The 23,140-nt window shown below is 37.2% G+C and overlaps 1 protein-coding gene across 4 annotated transcripts in view; it reads left to right on the top strand.

The window, feature by feature from the left end:
• ckap5 (cytoskeleton associated protein 5) overlaps nt 1-23,140 on the top strand; it is an 81,473-nt gene that overhangs the window by 8,134 nt on the left and 50,199 nt on the right. For all 4 annotated transcript variants that reach the window (XM_052029348.1, XM_052029347.1, XM_052029345.1 and 1 more), the window contains exons 3-17: nt 6,312-6,505; nt 7,377-7,583; nt 7,844-8,015; nt 8,113-8,242; nt 9,391-9,488; nt 10,385-10,498; nt 11,947-12,051; nt 12,475-12,564; nt 16,945-17,109; nt 17,251-17,379; nt 19,289-19,462; nt 19,797-19,901; nt 20,204-20,314; nt 22,002-22,094; nt 22,379-22,564. In XM_052029348.1, the coding sequence (XP_051885308.1) occupies nt 6,312-6,505; nt 7,377-7,583; nt 7,844-8,015; nt 8,113-8,242; nt 9,391-9,488; nt 10,385-10,498; nt 11,947-12,051; nt 12,475-12,564; nt 16,945-17,109; nt 17,251-17,379; nt 19,289-19,462; nt 19,797-19,901; nt 20,204-20,314; nt 22,002-22,094; nt 22,379-22,564 (2,073 nt within the window). The remainder of the gene's footprint in view (nt 1-6,311; nt 6,506-7,376; nt 7,584-7,843; nt 8,016-8,112; nt 8,243-9,390; nt 9,489-10,384; nt 10,499-11,946; nt 12,052-12,474; nt 12,565-16,944; nt 17,110-17,250; nt 17,380-19,288; nt 19,463-19,796; nt 19,902-20,203; nt 20,315-22,001; nt 22,095-22,378; nt 22,565-23,140) is intronic.

Genomic DNA, 23,140 nt, shown 5'->3' with positions numbered 1-23,140 from the left:
TAAATCAATGTTAAATCAGCACGAGTAAATAATTGGCATATTAACCAAGTCTTAAGCAGTTTAGATTCTGAAATAGGGTCTTTCAGAAAAGCTAAATGTGAAACTCAGATTATACTGTATATTAGAACTTAAAACTGAATTTTAAATGCCTAATGTTTGGGTGAATGAGGGTAGCGAGCAGGGCTAATAGAGTGCCTTCAGAATAGACAAACTGAATTTTGTAATGTAAGTAATATATAATATCTCAGTCACCAAATGGGTTTCCCCTGGCTGTTCTAGTTCCCTCCCTCATCCCAGAAACCTGCTGATAAATTATCCATTGGTATAGGTCAATGGTGAAAATTAATTTAAAGTGGAGTTGATGGATACAGTATGTGTGAGAATAAGTTGCTAGGGGTGCATGGAAATGGGTAGATGGTGGAACTGATATGATTCCTTCCCGTAAGCCCATGTGACCTTAATGGGAAGAATGGTCTCTTCTGTTCCAAGTATAAGATGAGGTAAACTAGATGAGGTACTGAAACTAATAACTATCATATTAGAAAGATAATTTGAGGGAGAATTGTAATTTAGCATCTTTATTAAAGAACTCTTGTAATAGAATTGGTCAGAGAGATTGCAAATGCATTGTTGATTAATGTAAACTTTGAATCAATGGAAACCATGCAGGTGATTAGCAATGAATGGAAAAGGTGAGACACAAAACTTTGAAAAGAACTGGGAGGTAATAGTGGATTCTTTTGTTCAGGCAGTACAAAGTACCACTAAAAGTTTTCAGTTTGCAGCAGTCGTCAGGTCTCTTTGGAGTGTGTTCAGTTGCATCACCAGGATACGAAAGTAAGTGTACACATTGGAAAGTACCTATAGCAACACAATTGATTCCTGTTTAAGTCAATGAAGTGCAAGGATAGATTAGAACAGATAAAATAAAATAGAGAAATTTTGTTTCAAGTGCTATGCTTGCATAATATGAAGTCACTGTTTTGGCAAATTTTTTTGACATGGTATATGGTCTTCCTCTCTACTGCGATCAAATAATAAAATGAATTCCCTTGATATGAAGGCAGCTTCAGGAGGCTTGGTAAAAATGAATTTGGGCATTCACTGCTTCAATGGTTGGAGCCATGGCTTGCACAAAGGAAAAGGATTGTGGTTGTTGGCTAATCTTCCTAACCAAGAATTTGCAGGAGTTCCCCAGGAAATGTTCAGTTCCCAACCATCTTCTGTTGCTTCACCTATGACCAAAATTCTATCATAAGGTTGGAAGTAGAATGTGTACTAGTTGCACAATATTCAATTCTTCTGCAGCTCAGCAAATGAAGCAGTTTAAACCTGCTTTCAATGAGATTTGGTCTACATTTAAATGGGGAAGTAACATTTGCACTACAAGTGCAAGGCTGTGACCCTCTCCAAGAATCTGTCACCTACCCTTGACATTCAGTAATGTTACCACTGCTGGGTGTTTCACCATTAATGTTGGGGGGGGGGGGGGGGGGGGGGGGAAGGTGGTGGCATTATTAATGAACCGATCCTTAACTGGATCAGCTACAAATACTATGCATTGAGGCTGGATATCAGGCAGCAAGTGATATGCCACCTGCCTCAAAACCTTTTCTATCATCTACTGGACTTGACAGGAACTTGATGGAATCAACTACACTTCTGGAAGAATGAAGCTCAAACTATGTTGAAGAAACTTGATACTATGCAGGATAAAGGATCCATGTGATCAGTATCCCATCTATCATCCTGGCAAGACCCTTAAACAGAGGGATCTTGGGGTCCAAGTCCATAGCTCCCTGAAGGTGGCTGCCCAGGTTGATAGGGTGTTAAAGAAGGCATATGGTGTGTTTGCCTTTATTAGTCAAGGCATCAAGTTCAAGAGTCAGGCAGTTATGTTGAAGCTTTATAAACCTCCAGTTACTCCACATCTGGAGTATTGCATTCATTTCTGATCGCCCCCATTGTAGGAAGGATGTTGAGGCTTTGGAGATGGTGCAGAAGAGGTTTACCAAGATGCTGCCTGGATTAGAGGGCATGTTCTATGAGGAGAGGTTGGACAAACTCGGGTTTTCTCTGGAGCAGCAGGGGCTGATGGGGGGATCTGATAGAGGTTTATAAAATTATAAGAGGCATAGAGTAGACAGCTGGTATCATTTCTAGGCTAGAAATGTCTAGTACTAGAGGACATACATTTAAGGTTCGGGTAAATTCAAAGGAGTTGTGCAGGGCAAGTTTTTTTACACAGTGGTGGGTGCCTGGAATGCATTGCTGGGCTGGTGATGGAGGCAAATATAATAGAGGCATTTAAGAGGCTCTTGGGTAGGCAGATGAATATGCGGAAGTTAGAGGGATGTGGACTTGTGTTGGCAGTAGGGACTAGTTTAGTTAGGCATTTAATTACAATTTTAATTAGTTTGTTGCTGTGCTGTACTGTCATCACCTGTGCATGTGATGTAAGGAATGAATGGCGTGTGTATGATCTATGAAATGCACCTTGGTATTTCACCTAGGTCATTCTGACAGCTTCTTCCAAACTGTAGCCTCTGCCACGTGGGACAAGGGCAAGAAGGCACATGGTAACATTCATCGCACATGAATGATAGAAAAATAGGGGGCTATGTGGGAGGGAAGGGTTAGATAGATCTTAGAGCAGGATAAAATGTCAGCACAACATTGTGGGCTGAAGGGCCTGTACTGTGCTGTAGTGTTCTATGTGCCGCACCTACAGGTTCCTCTAAGTTTCGTATCACCCTCACTTAATCCCAAAGACAATGGAGTGGTGATATATTTCTAAATCCTGAAATCCTCTTACCAGTAGCATTGCAAGACTACTTCAGGTAGACAATTATGCTTCAAAGTGGTTCGTTGCCAGCTTCTCAATAAGTGAGGTGGAAGTTGGTGCAAATTTTAATAATTGATTTCAGGAAGCACTTTAATTTAAATGTTTATGATGGCGTGTCATTCAATGTTGTTCAGACAAACATGTTGCTGGTAATGTAAATACTGGGTTGAATTTCAACAGACTGAATGCCTTCCATAGTGTTGCTGAAGCATGGGAGTTTGTCATTCAGGTTTTCCAAGAACAATCCATTGTTACCTGCTCCTTCCCAAGTATTGAATGGATTCCCTTTTTAAAATGTACAGATTAAATCTGGTTCCTCCATTCTTTTAGACAGTGAATTATTAAATGTTTCTGAACTTTTCTGCCCATGCATTCAGTTGCTCTTCATTCACTTCTAGATATGTGATAAGAACACATCTATCAAATTACCTCTCAACCATCTTGCTGCAAGAGAACAGTCCCTTCTTAACTCCATCCATCTTGGTTAACCTCATGCCCAGAAGATTCTAAATCTTTTCTGCATCATATGACTTGGTTTTTACAATCTTCCCATAGATTGTGACCACAATTGGATGCATTAATTTGGGTGTGGCAAAACTTGGGTTTTGGAGAGGTTCAACTTAAGTTCCACGTTTTTGTACTCCATTCTTCCTACAGATAAGTTGTAATCCTTGCACTTCTGATTTGTTTCCTGACCTGTGTTGCCACCTTTAAAAGTTTGTTGTTTGTGTACCTGGTTTTTCCCTGCATCTACTTTGAATTCCCATTCTTCAAATTACTCTTATTTCCTCTAAGTATAAAAGTGATATTGTATTATCTACAATAGTATACATCTTCCATGTCTGTGCATTTTACCAGCCTCTTGGTCAGTTACCATTTTCCTTAATATTTACTACACTTAAGTTTTGTCACATGAACAATTTGAGGATGTGGTTGGTGCACTCATGTTATTAAATTAATATCCTTCAAGGAAGATATCTGCCATCCTTTACCAGTCTGGTCAATATGCAACTCCAGATCCACTCTATCTGGTTGATCACTCTGAAATGGCCTAGCACCTTGAGGGGCACTTAAGGATGGAAAATGTTGACAAACACAGATTCCGAAGAATGCATAAATAAAATAAAAATATCCTTTTTACCAACCCTTGATGCACACCGTGCTTTTCTATAGCCCAAAATATCACCATGATTCTGTTCCTCAACCCTAAGCCAATTTTGTACTAGTACAACTGCCATTTTCATTCCATGGGTTGGTTCGTTGACACACTATAATGTGGCATTTTGCCCACGACGTCAGCAATATTCCTCTCTTCAACCCTCTATCTCATTACAAAACTCAAATCCTGTTAATTGAACATTGTTTTCCTTAACACTTCTGTGCTAACTTTCTTTTATTAATTAATATTAGACTGGATGATTTAATTTTCTCTGATTTATTACTAGCTATTTCCCCAATACTGCGTGAGCAGTCTGAACAGGATAAATTTATCTTTATTTCTTTGCATTTGGCACCATCCCATTGCTGAAGAGGAAGATTATTGCCAGGACTTCTGTTTCCTGGCACTTCTTATAACTGGTTAGAAGCTACACATGCATGGATGTTGGGTGAGAATAAAATACAAAGCAGCTGAGATGGTTATAAAACTTGTGCTTTGCGGTTAAGATGACTATTTTACCTAAACTTTTGTATCTATTTCAGGCGGTTCCAATCTTTATCTCTAAATCCTTTTTTGATATTATTGATTCTAAAATTCTTTCATATATATGGCAGAATAAAAATCCAAGGTTAAGTAAGAAATATTTACAGAAATTAAAAAAAGGATGGTGGTATAGCTTTGCCTAACTTTAGATTTTACTCTTGGGCAATTTAATATTTGATAATTAATTTTTTGGACACAAGATTTAGATGTAAGTCAATGTCCACGATGGGTGAATCTCGAGCGTGAGTCAGTGCAAGGATTTTCGTTGGCTTCTATTTTAGGGGCCTCGCTCGCCTTTGCACTTACTAAATTGAATAAACATATGATTAATCCAATAACTAAACACACAATACGAATATGGTTTAAGTTTCATAAATTTTTTGGATTGAATACATTTTATAGTATCAAGTCCTATTCTATTCAATTTTTTTCTTTCAACCATCTAGAATTGATTTAGCTTTTTCTTTATGGAAAACGAAGGGAATAACATGTTTTCGTGATCTATTCGTTGATAACTGTTTCTTGTCTTTTGAACAGTTGTCTAATAAATACAATTTGCCTAAATCACATTTTTAAAATATTTACAGATTAGAAACTTTTTAAGTGTTACTTTATCTACTTTTCCAATACCACATCAAATTGAAATTACACAAAAAATTTTAGGTTTTAACCCTTATCAGAAGGGCTTGATAGCAATAATTTATGATCTGATTATGAAAATGCGTCTAGGGATATCTGATAAAATTAAGAATGAACGGGAAGGAGAACTTAAGATACGTTTACCCATATCGTTTTTATAACCATATAGATCCTATCTGTGACAGTTGTAATTCTGAGGTGGCTTCCCTGACACATGTTTTGGTCCTGCCCTCTTTTGGAAAAATATTGGAAAGACATTTTTGATATTATTTCAGTGGTATTGAGTATTGATTTACAACCTCATCCTATTACTGCAATTTTTGGGTTACCAATGATGGATTCTGGACATTTATCTGCTTCAGCTTGTCATATGATTGCATTTGTTACATTAATAGCCAGGAGATCCATTCTATTTAAATGGAAAGATCCTAAACCTCCTACTACATTCCAATGGTTTTCCCAAACTATAACATGTTTAAACCTAGAAAAAATTAGGAGTGGTACTATTGATCCTTCGGTTAAATTTGAAGAAATTTGGAGCCCATTTATCCAGTGTTTTCATATGATGTAAGTTGACTTTTTCCAAACCCTTTTCAATAACTTTCTACTCTAATATAGAGGAGCGGAGTTAACGACGTAATAATGTTTTTAACTGAAGAAATATGACAGCCCAGTTTTTGTTTAGTTCTTGGTTAGTTTCTGTTTATTATTACTATTTTTTGTTTTGTTACTTTTTTTTATTTTGGGGTTTCTTTTCATATCAAATTTCTTTTTAAATCTTTCTCATGTTTAACTATCAAGAGATTGGGAGGTTCAGATTATATATTTTAATCTGTGTGTGTATATGTTAACCGTTATTATTGTAATCTCAATCTCTTTTATCATGTGTATAATTACTATTATGTTTATTAATTTGAAATTTAATAAAAGATTGAAAAAGAAAAAAGAAAACTTGTGCCTTGACATATGGAGACAAATATGGGTGAGGTTCTAATTCCTAAAAGACCGTAAAGCTATTAATGAGATGGTGGTTGTGGAGTGGCAGGTATGAAGAAAAGAAATGCCCAATGTTGTTAATATTGATTTAACAACATCAATGTTGACTGAAAACCAAATGTCTTTCAGGTGTGGAAGGCTAGACTGAATGGCTATGAAGAGGCTGCAAAACTATTTCAGAAGATTTCAGATGAAAAAAGCCCAGAATGGTCAAAATATTTGGGATTAATCAAAAAATTTGTAACAGATTCAAATGCGGTTGCTCAACTGAAAGGACTGGAAGCAGCACTTGCTTATGTAGAAAATGCTCATGTAGCAGGAAAGTAAGTTTAAAAAAAAAACTTCTTTCTATTGATGTAGCTTTCATTGAATTAATATCTTAAATTCTGTGGAAGCGGGATTACAATTGCACGAGCTGCATGTTGTGTAAAATGTTGTAATGTTAAGTCATAAGAATTAACTACTTAATTATCATGACTATATGCAGTACCTGCATAATATGAAACCTCATTCAATGCATACATGAATGGTTTGGAATAGTCCAAGTTCCTGCAGGTGATTTGTTTCTTTCTTTAAAAAAAACTACTGACTGTTTTGTATGTAGAAAACGTTCTGTTTCAAAAATTCTTTCCTTGAATTTCTTAATTTCTTTGACAAATGTTGAAGACATGTTCAAATCCAATATAGTTAAATTTACAATTATCAGATTCAAAACAGCAGATAATGAACAGCACTGATTAACATCCAGCACAAAAACAACAAAATATAAGCATTACTACTTGAAATTTCAAGCAAGACTTTATTATGGGCAAGGGTTGGTGTGATTTGATTGGAAGATAATTTGTCAAAGCATGACTCCACAATATTACTTGCCTTGTTACTGATGGGTCACAAGGATTTGCGTTTGTTACATTAATAGCCAGGAGATCCATCCTATTTAAATGGAAGGATCCTAAACCTCCTACTGCATTCCAATGGTTTTCCCAAACTATAACATGTTTAAACTTAGAAAAAATTAGGAGTGGTACTATTGGTCCTTCGGTTAAATCTGAATGTTTCATTTTGTCTTCACGTGCAAATGCAGAATATTTTTTTTCTCGTTGTGGTCTGGAACCTTGTGATACCTATTTTGGCTATGAAATTGTTACATTCCTTTGAGAGCATCCAAGTAATCATTGTTACATATCATTTCAGAACAGCTGGAGAAGTGGTATCTGGAGTTGTAAATAAAGTTTTTAACCAACCGAAAGCCAGAGCCAAGGAGTTGGGGACAGAAATCTGTCTTATGTACATAGAAATAGAGAAGACTGAACCTGTGCAAGAGGAACTGCTTAAAGGACTTGACAACAAAAACCCCAAGATTGTTGTGGCCTGCATAGAAACCATAAGGAAGGCACTTGGGTAAATATAGGAATGTCATATGCCTTGTCTTGTAATTGTAGAAGTCTTTGTTCTTTAGAAAAGTGAACTAAATTCCTGAAGGTAATCAGTTGTTCAAGTTTTTGCATTCTGATGATGTCTGCCCATTTAACCATGAAAAAAATGAGTTGGATGTGAAATACATTATCTGGGGAAAGAGATAAAAGTCCTTGGCAAACTAAACCATTTTTAATGTTGATGAAATTCATTGATAATTAACATATATTAACTATTCTTTATAGTGAATTTGGTTCAAAAATAGTACAACTCAAGCCAATTGTCAAGGTGTTGCCAAAATTATTTGAATCGCGAGAAAAAGCAGTTCGAGATGAAGCCAAATTATTGGCAGTGGAAGTATATAAATGGATTCGTGATGCCTTACGACCACCATTGCAAAATATTAATTCTGTGCAGGTATGGTACATTTATACAAGCTTATTAATTTATTTTGCTGCATCACTTACTGCATCACATGCTAAGAAGTATTTGGGCTGTTTTTTTCCCCCCACAGTTGAAAGAACTTGAAGAAGAATGGGTTAAGTTGCCAACCACAGCCCCCAGACAAACCAGATTTTTACGGTCTCAACAAGATCTCAAAAGCAAATTTGAGCAGCATCAAGCAGCAGGTGATGATGAAGAAGGTCAGTAAAGTATATTGATTCCGAAAGTACATGGAGTAAATTCATATTTGATTTTTAATCTTCTCACTTCAGTTGACTTTACTAGATAGAGCATACAAATAGAAGCAGGAAGAATTCATTTTTCCACATTCTATATGACATGCCTTGTCCATTTATTTAACATTTCTACATCTCCTAGAGGCCTCAATATCCTCCTTGCAACTCAGCCACCCGATTTTTATTTTAAATTGTCAGACTGGCTCCTTTGTCCAACTTGTTGACCTGGGTTGTGAACAACTAGGACCCCAGCACCAATCCCTGTAGTGCTTCTCTTTCCTTCCCCACCCCCCAAATTCCATGTGCGCTAATTGCATTTAAAACTTCACGTGCCACCCTGTCAAAGGCCTTCTATGATATACCGAACTACTGATTCCCTCATCTATTCTGTGAGTTACAATCTCAAGAACACCAAAATAGGAGCAGAAGTAGGCCTTCTGTCCCCTTAGGCATGCCCTGTCATCCAATGTGATCATGGCTGATCCTCGCTGGCCTCAATTTCTCTTCTGTGCCAGTTCCCCATAGCCCTTGAATTCCCTGATCTTTCAGAAATGTATCTAACTAAAATACATGTAGTGATCTAGCTTCCACAACCCTCCTTGGTTAGAGATTCACCACCTCTGTGAAAAGAAAGTTCTGCACATCTCCATTTTAAATGACTGGCCCCTTGTAACTCTATCCTCTTAAGATTCTTCCACTAATAAAAACTAAGTTTTTGTTAGACAATATTTCCCTTTCATAAATTCTCATCACTGCTGCCCAGTTCTGTTGTTATTTCCCAAGTGCTCTGCTACCACTTGTTAACGAGTTCCAGTGGTTTCTAAAGATGGGACTTTAGGAAATGGTGCTGGCACATGCAAATTCATTTTGGAATTTCATTTCAGAAGTGTCTATTTGGGAGGAGGAAAATTAAGTCGTAGGGGGGAAGATATTGATGCCCTGGAACATTTGCAGTAGTTTAGGAAGAGAATTTAGTCTGAAAAAATGAAAATCAAGAATGTTATTGGAAGGAAATACGACAGTGCAAGAACTGTTTGACCTGGAATCTCAGGTCAGCTGTCAGATTTGTATATGTTGAAGGCAAGAATTTTAAAGTTGTCTTTATCTTGCAGATGATGAGGAAGGCGATGCCCCAGTTGTGGATGCTTATGAACTTTTAGAACCTGTTGAGATTCTTTTAAAGCTTCCAAAAGATTTCTATGATAAAATTGTAAGTGTGTTTAAATTGCTGTGCAATCTTAAGAAATTTGTTTTGTTGTTCAGTTTGAGAATAAATGAAGGAATTCTATTCTCCCCCAATTCCTCGTCTCCAAGTTTTGTGTAATATCTCATCTATTCAAGACAGTATTTTTTTTAATGACATAAATCAATTTAGCACAACATCTATGAAATGTCTCATTTTGAGAGCAGTAATAAGCTAATTTGGAAACAAATACTCTTTTTGAGACAATTGACGCCTTTACCAAATGATTTTTAATGTAGCTGTTATTTCAACAATTACCTTGTCAAAATTAAATGTACTATTTGTTCTCTGATCTTTTTAAATTGGGATTTTATCTTTCATTCTCATACTTTGAGAATTAAACACTTTTCATTGCTCCTGAAGTAAGACGAAGACTATTTGACCTGGATCGTGTAGTTTTATGAAGGAGCGAAACCTTCAGCCTGTACTCTGCAGTTCAAATTGGGGACATGGCAGATTAGAGGCTACATTCCTTCATGTGGACTTTGTAAACAGTCATGTTATTGTAGTAGATCTGATGTGGATCATGTTTGCCAGGATATTGTGTTAGTATTTTCCTGAAATTGGTCACATTGAACTTTCATTGATTATCTTGGTTGATGTATATTACTTCAAAATAAGCCTTGCAATATCTAGTTTGTGTTTTCATCGAATGAAGTTTGTTGTAAGATATTTAGTCAAAGAGAAAGACATCAGCATTTTTTGACCAAATAACTCAATGCATTAAATCTTACTGTTCAAGCAGGAATTTGATTCAGAAGTAGGCTGAAGGATTCTCTTCCAATAATAATCTGACAATAACTGATTGCCAGTAGATCTAATGTACAGATCAAAGTAACCTGCTAATTTTTTTCTTAAAATAGGAGGCCAAAAAATGGCAGGAACGGAAAGAAGCTCTAGAGGCCCTTGAGGTGCTCGTGAAAAATCCCAAGCTAGAATCGGGAGATTATTCAGATGTTGTGAGAGCCCTTAAAAAGGTGAAGATATAATTTTTAAAAAACTTTTTAAAAATTTTACTTAGTGTGGTAACAGGCCCTTCTGGCCCAACGAGTCCACGCCGCCCATTTAAACCCAAATTAACCTACCCGTACGTCTTTGCAATGTGGGAGGAAACTGGAGCACCCAGAGGAAACCCACGCAGACACGGGAGAACGGACAAGCTCCTTACAGACAGCGACAGGAATCGAACCCCGATCGCTGGCGCTGTAATAGCATTGCGCTAACCGCTACGCTACCGTGCCATCAAATACTTGTGAAATTTTTTCTTTGACAAAGTGTGCTTAACTATAAGCACTGCTGCTGTGTACTGTATTTTGTTTCTTTAGTAAAAATATCTTAATTGTAGAATTTTTGGAAGAATATAAACTACTTTTCCACCCTTGCTACATTGACTTTCTCACTCATGCTAGGTTTTAGGGAAGGAGAAATACCTCCTTGGATTTTAGATTTTGAGTTCTGGTTTTGAGGCAATGTTACATGATGTACTACAGTATCATCTTCAGATTAAAATCAACCAGAAGTGTAAAAATAGGTTGTCATGTGTATTTTTGCAAAAAGTTGCTTTCTTTAGAATTTCAGATTTTGCCACCTCTCATCATTATCGTGCAAATCTGTTCTTGGCCAAGTAATTTTTTTATAGTTAATGTGAATCTTCAAACAAAGATCAACCATTCTTCGTGCTTTTTCATCCTTGTAAGATCTTTTATTTTTTTGAAGAATAATTGGAGTTGTAACGTAGGAGACATGATAACTAACCAGTGCACAACAAACTTGCATAAACAACATGATAGCCCAATAATCTGTGTAATGTAGAATGAGGAATAAATTGGACAAGATACTGTTGAATAACTGATTAATATTTTTTATATAATGGTGCCAAGGAATCTTTTGAATCCACCTGAGAGCAGAGCAGGATAGGTTTTTTTGTTTAATGTTGCATCTGAGAAATGCTACTTCCCTGACTTTTGCTAGTGCTGCACTCCCTCACAATTGCATTGAGCCACCAACCTAGATTACCATATTTAATGCCTAGTACTCTTTCCCAGTAGAGTCAAACCAAATGGATGGTTGTATGCATTTCATATTGAGACGCAAAGCAAACTTTGAGCAAATTGGTAAAACTGCCACATGCGACATTCCTATAGCTATTTGTAGCATTAGTGCATATTTCTGCCATGTACAGATTTTGGTTAATTGCTAATGTCAGCATTGTTTGTGACCAGTGAGGATCAGCACTCAATATAATCCTTTAAGAATGTCTTGTCCACTTATGCTATTTTTTTATTCATGTTGTCTGTCTGAGATGTCAACATCCCTCTTTGCAAATGCTTTTGAATATCTCCAGCATTGGTTTTTATTTTAGATTCCCAAGTCAATGGTGTTTTGCACCTGAATATTGAAATTGTCTTTCTGAACTCCCCTCTAGGTCATTGGAAAAGACTCTAATGTGCTGCTTGTAGCACTGGGTGCAAAGTGTCTTGCTGGTCTAGCTGCTGGACTCAGGAAAAAGTTCCAAAGCTATGCTGCACATGTAAGTTTCAAATAATGTATCACTTTTGAGTAATGTTTGGGATTGTTGCAAGTAAATGCACAAATTACAGGATCTTTGCTTGTTGGACCACTTCCCAAATCAAATTTGTGTTACTGATGAATGATGTGAAATGTTTTTCCTGAAATCTTGTGTTGATTAGGATCCAAGAGGATTACTGCTCTTCATATAATACCATGGACATCTTTAACATCCTTCTGGGTGTGTATTTTTCTGTCAGGTTAGGATTAGGACTTCATTTTAATCCACGAACTGCAAACTTGTTTTTACTTATTCCACAGGCTGTCATGTCATCTGCATGAATATGTTGTGAATTTGAATCATAATGATGCATTATTAAACACTTTTAGCCCTATTCAAAGTCTGTCTGAGTTGTACATTAATTTGTTTGTTCAATCTTTTTAGGTAGTGCCAACCCTGCTGGAAAAGTTTAAAGAAAAGAAACCTCAAGTAGTTCAGGCTTTGCAAGAAGCCATTGATGCAGTTTTTCTTACAGTAAGTTCAAAATTGATACTCTGTGTGCTGAAATGTTTAAAATTGTTGCCAGTCGGTTGCATAAAGCAGTCAAATTTCAGTGTACAATGTTGCTTGTTCCTGCACTGCCTTTTTAGTTCCACATATGTTTCTTCTGTGGATTTTCTTTGTTCTTGTGTCAGTGCATCTGACAATATCATAACTGATATTTACTGATAGTACATTTACTATCTCAGTGCATGTGTATTAGTCCTTTTGCAGTTAATGCAACTGTGGAAATTTTGAGTTTGTGACTTGCTTTACAGGCTGGTGTTCTTTTTACATTTTCCTCTCCTGGAGCTAAATATAACACTGCATTTAGATTTTTGTGATTGCATTTTCTATTCGGCATCCAGGATATCTTTCGATATCATCTCAAGAATAGGGAAACAGACTTGTGTTTATATTGTGCTTTTCATGACCACCTGATATCCTAAAGCAGTCAAATGTGATAGACTTTTTGAAGCAGTTTCTACCATGCTGTGTAATAATGATAAAATCTATTTCTAATTTTATTTTTGTTTAGTATTGAAAGTAGGTATTGGCTTGAACATCTAGAACATAGAACACTACAGCACAGTACGGGCCCTTCAGCCCACAATGTTGTGCCGACATTTTATCCTGCTCTAAGATCCATCTCACTCTTCCCTCCCTTCTGCGAGAATTTCCCTGATATTTACAATTAGCCCCACGGAGTTGTGAGACTTGTTTTTGCTCCTGGATTTCTGGAGTATGACTTGAATTAACAGCCTTCTGTCTTGGCTGCTGTTTGACTTTATTGGATCTAGTAGAAAAATGTTTCTGGCATGAGATTTGAATTCTCGTGAAGCCCTCATGTACTGAAATGGGTGTTTGTTTTTTTTTTAGTGCCTATTATTCCTAAAGAGATGAAAGCTCTGTTAGCTTGTCAAGTACTTCTGTGGCCCCTCTCCATAGTCACAATTGTCCATATGTTATTATTTACATGTCAGCATACCTTGCATGTTACTATTGAGACATTGAGTTAAACCAGCATCACACATCCTGGTAGGCAATGCCATTCTAAATTGTTGGTTCATCAGAAATATGGGAGTCATTAATAGGCTTGATTATTGAGCATTCGCTGATTGATGCTGGGATCATTGTTGTATCAAATACATTCTGAAATTCTTTACAAATTATAAGAGAATTACAAGATTTTGATTTTTTTTTTGGTTTTCTCACTCACCTCATGAGTAAAGGGTTATAACTGACCAGGTGGATATCATTTCAAAATTAATGGGCTAAACTAAATATGCCATTAACCCACCTTATTGTGCATTTGATGTTGCCCCTAAAACTTATGTAGTCAATTGGAGCTAGCCTAGATTGGAAAGAAAAAGAGAAATTGTTACCACACAGTTGTAATTAAAACATTAGTTCCAAATTAAGGCATGAAGAATGACATAGTGTAGAAAAAAATGTCTGCAGGGAGGTTGCTTGTTTAGAACTGGATCAATCTACATTTAGAATTTTTTCAAATGTGTGACTTCTGATCTTGAAGTACATGATAGCACATGGAAAATGTGTCCTGCCTCTCACTGCACAGATTCAACTTCAAATTCTATCTTTGGCATTTTGTTTTTCAACTTCTTCAATCTGACTTCAGCAATTTTTGAATTGGTAAATGCTGAAGTACTTTGATAAATACCAGCAGTTTCTTTGGCTTGTCTAGTGAAAACACTTGTCTATTGCAGTTCCACCATCATAATTTTGATGGTTGTTGACTAATTTTAGAATTCATTAGAGTGGAACATTTAATTGAACATAGAACAGTACAGCACAGAAACAGGCCCTTTGGCCCACAATGTTGTGCTGAACCAATTACATTGTTAATAAAATGTCCAACTAAACGAATCCCTTTTGCCCACACAATGTCCATATCCTCCCATTTCCCTCACATTCATGTGCCTATCTAAGAGCTTCTTGAATGCCTCCATCATATTTGCCTCCACCAGCACCCCAGGCAGCGCATTCCAGGCACCCACCACTCTGTACAAAAAAAAACCTGCCCTCCACATCTCCTTTGAACTGTCCCTCTTTCAACTTAAATGCATGCCCTCTGGTATTAGACATTTCAACCTGGAGGAAAAGATGCTGGCTTTCTACTCTCTGCTTCTCATATAAACATCTATCAGATCTCCCCTCAGCCTCTGCTGCTCTCGAGAAAACAACCCATGTTTGTCCAAACTATCCTCACAGCACATGCCCTCTAATCTAGGCAGCATCTTGGTAAACTTCTTCTGCACGCTCTCCAAAGCCTCGACATCCTATAATGGGGTGACTAGAACTGAATGCAGTACTCCAGATGCAGCCTAATTAAAGTTTTATAAAGCTGCAGCATAACTTCCTGACTCTTGAACTCAATGTCTCGACTAATGAAGGCAAGCATGCCATATGCCTTCTTTACTGCCCCATCAACCTGTGTAGCCACTTTCAGGGAGCTATGAGCTTGGACTTCAAGATCCTTCTGCTCATCAACACTGTTAAGGATCTTGCCATTAATAGTGTACTGTTTCTTTACATTTGATCTCCCAAGGTGCAACACTTCACATTTAGCTGGGTTGAACTGCATCTGCCACTTCTCAGCCCATATCTGCAACTGATCTATATCCTGCTGTATCTTTTGCCAGTCTTCTACGCCATCCACAACACCGCCAATCTTCGTATCATCTGCAAACTTACTAACTCACCCATCCACATTTTCATCCAGGTCATTTTTATACATCATAAACAGCAGAGATCCCAGTACAGATCCCTGAGGAACACCACTAGTCACAGATCTCTAGCTAGAATAAGTCCCATTTACCACTACTCTGTCTTCTATGGGCAAGCCAGTTCTGAATCCAATTGGCCAATTCACCATGGATCCTATGCATCATAATCTGGGTGAGCCTTCCATGAGGGACCTTGTCAAATGCCTTACTAAAATCCATGTAGATATCCACAGCTCTACCTTCATCAATCTCCCTTAATGCTTTTCAAGAGCACGAACACTACCTCCTCCTTTATCTCGAAATGTCCTAGTATATTAACATGCTCTGCACTGATCTTCCTATCCTCCATGTCCTTCTCCTTGGTAAATACTGGTGAAAAGTACTCATTAAGGACCTTGCCCACATCCTCTGCTTCAAAGGACATGTTCCCTACTTTATCCTTGAGTGGTCCTACCCTCTCCCTAGTTATCCTTTTGCTCTTGATGTATGTATAGAATGCCAAGGACTTTACATGGGCCCCTTCTGGCTTTTCCTAATTCCCTTCTTGAGTTCCTTTCTGGCTTCTTTATAATCCTCGTGCTCTGTTTGATCCTAGCCTTAATACTTTTCCTTTTTCTTGACTAAATTCACCACTTCTCTCAACATGCAAGGTTTACATACCTTGCCATCCTTGTCCTTCCTACTGGAACATTCCTGTCCTATATTCTGTACAGTTGGTCTTTAAACACCCTCCACATGTCAGATGTGGACTTGTTCAAAAACAGCTGTTCCCAATTAATTCTCCCTAGTTCATGCCTGATGCTCTTGTAATTTGCCCTGCTCCAATTTAATACTCTCCCACAAGGTCCATACTTGTCTATAGCTATCTTAAAACTTAAGGAGTTGTGGTCACAGTTCTCTAGCTGTTCTCTCACTGAAAGGTTGGTCACCTGGCCAAGCTCATTACCCAACACCAGGTCCAGTACGGCCCCTCCTCGTTGGACTATCTACATATTGATATCATAGAACAATACAGGCCCTTCGGCCCACAATGTTGTGCCGACCTTTAAAACTCACCTAAGACTATCTAACCCCTTCCTCCCACATATCCCTCTACTTTAAATTCCTCCATATGCTTATCTAGCAATCTCTCAAATTTGACCAATGTACCTGCTGCCTCCACTGCCCCAGGAAGCGCATTCCGTGCCCCAACTACTCTCTGGGTAAAAAAAAACCTCCCTCTGATATCTTCCTTGAACTTCCCACCCATAAGAAATCCTCCTGGATGCACCTAACAAATTTTACCCTGTCTAAACCTCTTACACTAAGAAGGTTCCAGTTCATATTAGGGAAATTGAAGTCTCCCACGACAACAACCCTGCTTTACACCTTTCCCAAATCTGCCTGCATATCTGTTCCTCAATGTCCTGGTGGCTTTTGGAGAGGGATGGGGTCCTGTGGTATAATCTGAATGCTGAACATAATTAAAGCTGAACATTGTGCTCTCTTGCATCATTGAAGCTACTGGCATGACAGAAAAATATTTTCTCTATTAAATTAAAGTTTTGCATGAGAAGAATATGCTGGCAAAATGTTGTTGAAGAATTGCAGGAATGTGCAACTATTTTAATGACCTGTATGGATTTAGACCACATTACAGAACCTAAGTGAGGATGTGTTGGCTGTAATGGATAACAAAAATCCATCAATCAAGCAGCAAGCATCTCTGTTCTTGGCAAGAAGTTTTCGTTACTGCACTCCATCCACATTGCCAAAAAGCCTTTTAAAACCACTTTGTGCTGCCCTGCTTAAGGTATGTAACAGTTAATGTGAATGAATCTTTTGTGATTTCATTTCAAAATCTTATTGTTTGTTTCATTAAGGAAATAAATTGTTTCAATTAAAACATTTTATTTGTGATCCCATAAAACTAATATAATCCAATTCTATACAGCAAATTAATGATTCTGCACTTGAAGTGAGGGATGCTGCCTTTGAAGCACTTGGTACTGCTCTGAAAGTTGTTGGCGAGAGAGTAATGAATCCTTTCCTTGTTGATGTTGATAAATTGAAACTTGACAAGGTGAGTCATAATGCAGTGAATTTTTAACTTTTCACATTTTGAAATGGTAAGGTTTCACAATTAAACTTGTAAATTAGGTGTAGAATAATTTGTTATTTTAAGTAGTTTGCCCCCTAACTGCCAGAAAGTTAGTGAGTCTTATGGCACAAGGCCTTAGACCTGGCACAAAACACAGGGTCTTCCAGGCAGAAGGGAATTCTGCTCTACTATAGGCTTCTGAGACTGGGACTACCCAGGAAAGGAATCCCAAAACACTGTAAAGATGCCACCAATACCTTCTCTGCAAAATCCTCCAAATTCACTGGAACAATAAATGAAACAATGTCTGTGTTGTGTCCAGGCCAACGTTGCCCATATTAAGTGAAACTAGTTACATGTAGGGCAGGCCACAGCATTTTCATGCCTGTCACTCCTCAAGTTCTTAAGCAAACACTCTTCTGAACACTCTGCCATGCAAAGAGATTACCACTTGGACAGGAAAAGGTTTGCGGTATCCCCACTGACTCTTGGGAACCTCTGGCCCATAGGCTGCTCTAAGTGGAGAAGAGGCATTTGCAATAGTATTGAGAATCTCAAATCCATGGATAAGGAGCACATGGGTGTCCTACAAAACTAACAAAAGTGTGCCTCTTCACAAAACTGCCAGGCAACACCTGCTCCATGTACCATAATGATTTCATTAGCTGCCTCAGAACTGCCCCCGTTCTGGTTATTTTTGATCCTGAATAACTGCCTAAGAAGAGTTTGCGTATATTAACTACTTGAACTTCTAGAAAGGATTTGATAAGATGGCACACAAATTTAGTAAACTTGTTTAATTTAATATAAAAATGAATGTGTGGGATTGAAGAAACCTTGTGACAGTTACAGAGTTATTGGATAGGATGCAAAATGTATGAATAGTGTTTTTTAATTCCTTGGGTTTGAAACCTTAGCTTTGTATGTTTCGGAGGAAGTAGCAGAGAGCTGCAAGTTTCAAGGGCACAATAAGTTTTGCTTCTGGAAATGGACAACAATAGAGCATCATCCACAAGCTAAGCAGATAGTTAATTAATTCTGGGAAAGTAATGGCCACTTCGGTTTCAGTTAAAATGGATTAGAATTCTTGCTTCATGTGGGACTTTTGAAGCTGAAGAACGAAAGGTATTTGGGTATTCATGCATGAAGTTTATGAAATGCTATTGTTTGATGGTGAGGCATGGCAATGGTAGGGAAAAAGTCAAAATGCTAATCTAATGTTTGCTTCTTTCATGGTAGCTAAATTTTGAAAGTGTACTTAATTATATGGCACCCTGGTTATCCTGGAGTTTTGAGTTTGAATGTGAGCATCAAGCCTCCAGATTAGTTTTGTAGGAAGAATGATGTAGATTTGTTGGAATGATATCTAGCCAATAGGTTAAATTAGACTACGTAGTTTGGAAGGTTGAGGTAATCCAATGAAGATGTATAAATTTTATATTTATGAAAGGAATCCAGTAGAATAAATAGAGACAGTTCTTCATTTTGCAGAATCCTGGGTTTGAATAACCAAGAACAACTATGATAACAATCATTAAGGTTTAGAATGTGATAAAGGACCATTTTGTCCTGGTGAAAATGAAGAGATGTAGAATGCTTTCACTTTCCACTGCCTTCACTGCAAATTCTGCTTTCAGTGCACTGAATCCTCCACATCTAAAGATTGCAAGATTATAGTTGGGTGAAGGAATGAAGAGATGTGGAATAATTCTGGGTGGGTAAATTTGCTGTAAAATAAATCTGCCATAAGTCAGAAGCAGAAGTGATGAGGGGGTTAGTAATGTACCTTGAGCTGAAGCTGTTTTGAGGTGGTGTAAGATCAGATCTGATACCACACTGTGCATTTAAATATTGTTCTTCATAATTTGCAACATGTTTGTTGCCATTTCAGATTAAAGAATCTTCAGATAAAGTAGAACTTGTTCATGGGAAAAAAAGTAATGCATCGAAAGAGGGAAAGGCTGGAGCATCAGGAAAAGTCTGTTCCTCTTCAAGCAGTGGAGACAAAGTTGATAGCTCTTCAACCAAAGCTGTCGGGCAGTCAAAGAAACCACCTGCAGGCAAGGTAATGATTTAAAGATTGAATCAAGCTTTTTTTATTCCACTTGTCCCACATAATGTAGTTGTATGCTTTTTGTATTTTTAACATCGTTGATATGTAATAACTTCAGGTAGATTTGCCTTCTGTATGGATGCATGATTACTTTGCACACTTGCCTACTGGATATAATAAAGCTAATTTGAGTGTTTGTGCTGGGTGTGATAAATTTCAAAGTTGGAAAATATTTCTATGCTATCTGTTTAATAATGCTTCCATGCTAGTGTAATCATTAAGAACCAGTTCAGGTATTTTAGAGTGATGTGTTGTTTAAGAATTGTGTTCACTTGTTATTTTATAGTCTGTTGGGGCATCCAAAAAAGTGAAAGCAGTAGTGCCTCCTTCTGGCCCAAGTGGGAAAGGAAAAAAAGGAACTGAGATTAAAGAGGTGGAACCAGAGCTTGCTGTAAGTGGTAACTTTTAAATACCAGTGGATTTGTTGCTGTCTTTCAGTTAAATATGGGAGATGTTTTTGAAGTTATCTGGAAGTAAGAAATCATATGAATATGACTTAAATTGACTATTTCTCAAATGTCCCTTTTAAGCTGGTGGTCAATCAAAAATGTCGTACTCTCAAATCCTACACTGAACCAATTAGTTTATGCTGCTGTGTTGATCCCATTGTATTCTTTTAGAACCTTATAAATTTTTTTGCAAATATCAATATTTTCTGATGTGCTTAAAATTCCTTTTGTTTTTCTTTACAAGATTGAAGTTTGTGAAGAGAGGGCTGCAGCTGTATTACCAGCCTCCTGCTTGCAACAGCTTGACAGTAGCAATTGGAAGGAAAGGTTAGCCAGTATGGAAGAATTCCAGAAGGTATCTAACAGGCTTGAAATATTTTTTTGTGCAAACCAGAGGGATAACCCTACTTTTAAATGGGGCAATATTTGAAGATAAAAATGTATCACTTTGAAAACCAAGCTGTAGTGTTGTTCATGTTCTGTCTTTCTTTCTGATTTTGGTATGCAAGGTCAATATGCTAAATTCACTGGAGTTTTCAACAATCAGTTAAGCCTAAAACAGCATTGTCAGCTAGTGTTAAATATTAGATGGTATCTGTAATTAGTACAGCTCTTTCCTTATTTGTTATAAGGAAACTACTGGCTGCTGTCAACTTTTTAACATTTTCAAAAGATGTTAAATCTATTTGATTAAAATTGATGAAATACATATACTAGTCTTGGTATGGTGATATTCCTTTTTGTAATAGTTAACAACTTCCATGCTAAATTCCTTAATATAGCAAAATACTCCATGGTTTTTCACAGCTGTGTCATCAGCCAAAACAAAATGATGTAGGACCACAAAGGAAGGTATTCAGGTGGATGGTTGGAGGCTTGATTAGAGATTATAATGTGTCTCTGAGTAGAGACAAAGGTTTGGGGAGGGAATTCCAGATCTAAGCAGCAGTAGATGATATTTTCCAACAGTTTTTCACTCAGCCATTGAAGGCAATGCAGCTTGTGGTGGAGTGATTTAATTTCAAATTTGTACAAGTCCAAATTTTACTTGTGCACATCATGGAACACTATAGGTCTGGAGAAGATTTGAAATAGAGGGGGTAAGACTATAGAAGGATTTGTTTAAGAACACAGTTTGAGGATCCTGTTTAGAGGCACCTCCTGCCCAGGGAACAGTTTAATATAGCAAACATGGAAATGATACTAATGGAAATTTGATTCCATCCTACACTTCTCGCGTTTAGAGACTTGTTAGTTTCTGTATTAAAAGGTACACCTCACTTCAGAAATGTGCATTATTCATTGATAACTTTGTCTATCTAATTCCCATTATACTCTGAAGAGCTTGGGTATTACAAGCTTAAAGTTAATTTAAGCATTCTTTAATGATTTTTCCAGATTGTTTTTGTTTATCTTTGATAGAATAGCATTTTTTTTCAGGGTATCATGTGTATAGAAACCTCTGCCTTACCAGTGTTAATGACCAACAACAATCCACACTTTCAATCCCTCAAATCCTCAAATTTTCAAATTGTTATTTGTATGGTGATGTAAAGTCAGCAAAAGACTAAAAGATCTGATTGATTTAGCAACCAAAGAGTTAAAGATATTATTGAACCATATTCTATGTAATTCATATTTTAATTAGAACAATGACAGATATAAAGGATATATCAATTTTTCCTGAATTAAGTACACTTATTATTAAACACAATAAGTAAATATGAGAGACCTATGAATAGTAGTTCCTGGGATTATCCCATTTTAGGATTTTTTTTCTTCTCTGCAACCCTCACCACTCTGATTTACCTACTAGAGAATTTAACTTGTACACTTTCACACTTTATCAACTAGGTCTGACCTGGTGTTTTTGTTGATATGTTTCCAAAAGTATCAGATACAAATTACATCCAGAGCAATAAAAGTGGGCAACTTACTTCCTAAATTTAATTTTTATTTAATGGTTCAGAATGTTGCAACGAAGTGTCTGGGAAGATAAAGATTTTGAAATAGTATCAACTGGCCCTTTCATTATTCTACAGGGAGTAGAAGTCACTGAGAAGAAGGTGCTGCCCTGTCAGGCACTTGTGCGGATGCTGGCAAAAAAGCCAGGCTGGAAGGAAACTAATTTCCAGGTATGATTATTTAAAATCAGCACCCTTTGAGTTGTAGATCTGTTCCTTCAGAAAATATTTTAGCAAAACATTTCTAAAATTTTGGGTTTTCTCGTTGGCATAGCTCAGTTATGACCAGGGCACGAAAGCTAGGTTCACTCTTTTACCTCCCTGTCATTCCCATCATTTTTTCATTAGGTTAATTTAGATCGTGAGAGAGTACTCTATTATCATTGCTGTGAAACTTAAGATGGTAGTTGATGTTTGTGATTTCAGTTAACAAAATACTATTTCTTGCCCTGCAGGTGATGCAAATGAAATTGTACATTGTTGCACTGATTGCCCAGAAAGGAAGCTTTTCTAGAACATCAGCTGAAGTTGTGCTGGATGGGCTAGTTGATAAAATAGGTGATATAAAATGTGGAATGAAAGCAAAAGAAGCACTCACTGCTATTGCAGGAGCGTGTTCCCTTCCCTGGACTGCTGAACAGGTTAGTAAAATCTGCCATCTTAACTAGGTCCCATACTTCTATTAATTGGAAACAAAATTTAAATGTAAAATGCAGACTATATAGACGTAACAACTCATTTACCATCTGTGTGGAAAAATTGCTGCCATTTCAATGACTCTTCCACATTAGTGGAACAGTGGAATTGGTGGGGGGTGTGGGGGGAGTGGGAGAAACAGATTTTAATCAAATGCATAGCTAAGGAAAGACCAACTGGAAAAGTGTGAGAAAGGACTTGGAGATGAACAAAGAGCCATTTAAAGGAGGCAACTAAATATTCTGTTGATATGCGCAGCAGAACTTCATGATGGGCATTCCTGGAAAAATGCCATTCAGTTGAACACGAGGACTGAAGTGAAGTACTTTGGACTTAAAAACTTAAATGTTTAGGGCCAGACATCAAGTAATTCTAGGTGGTGTAGGATCAGAGTGAATTTGTATAACCTGCTTATGTTGCTTGTAATGACAGCAGAGTGTCAGCATTTGTTTTCGTTGTTCAGTCTAAGTGACAGCAAAGTCTTGGAGTCCTCGTGTATAGATAAAATCCATGTTGTTTTC

Source organism: Pristis pectinata, chromosome 14, assembly GCF_009764475.1.
Source record: "Pristis pectinata isolate sPriPec2 chromosome 14, sPriPec2.1.pri, whole genome shotgun sequence".
In the NCBI taxonomy this organism is placed as follows: Eukaryota; Metazoa; Chordata; class Chondrichthyes; order Rhinopristiformes; family Pristidae; genus Pristis; species Pristis pectinata.
Note: the sequence above shows the minus strand (reverse complement) of the source record. Positions and strands in the feature narration are given on the sequence as shown.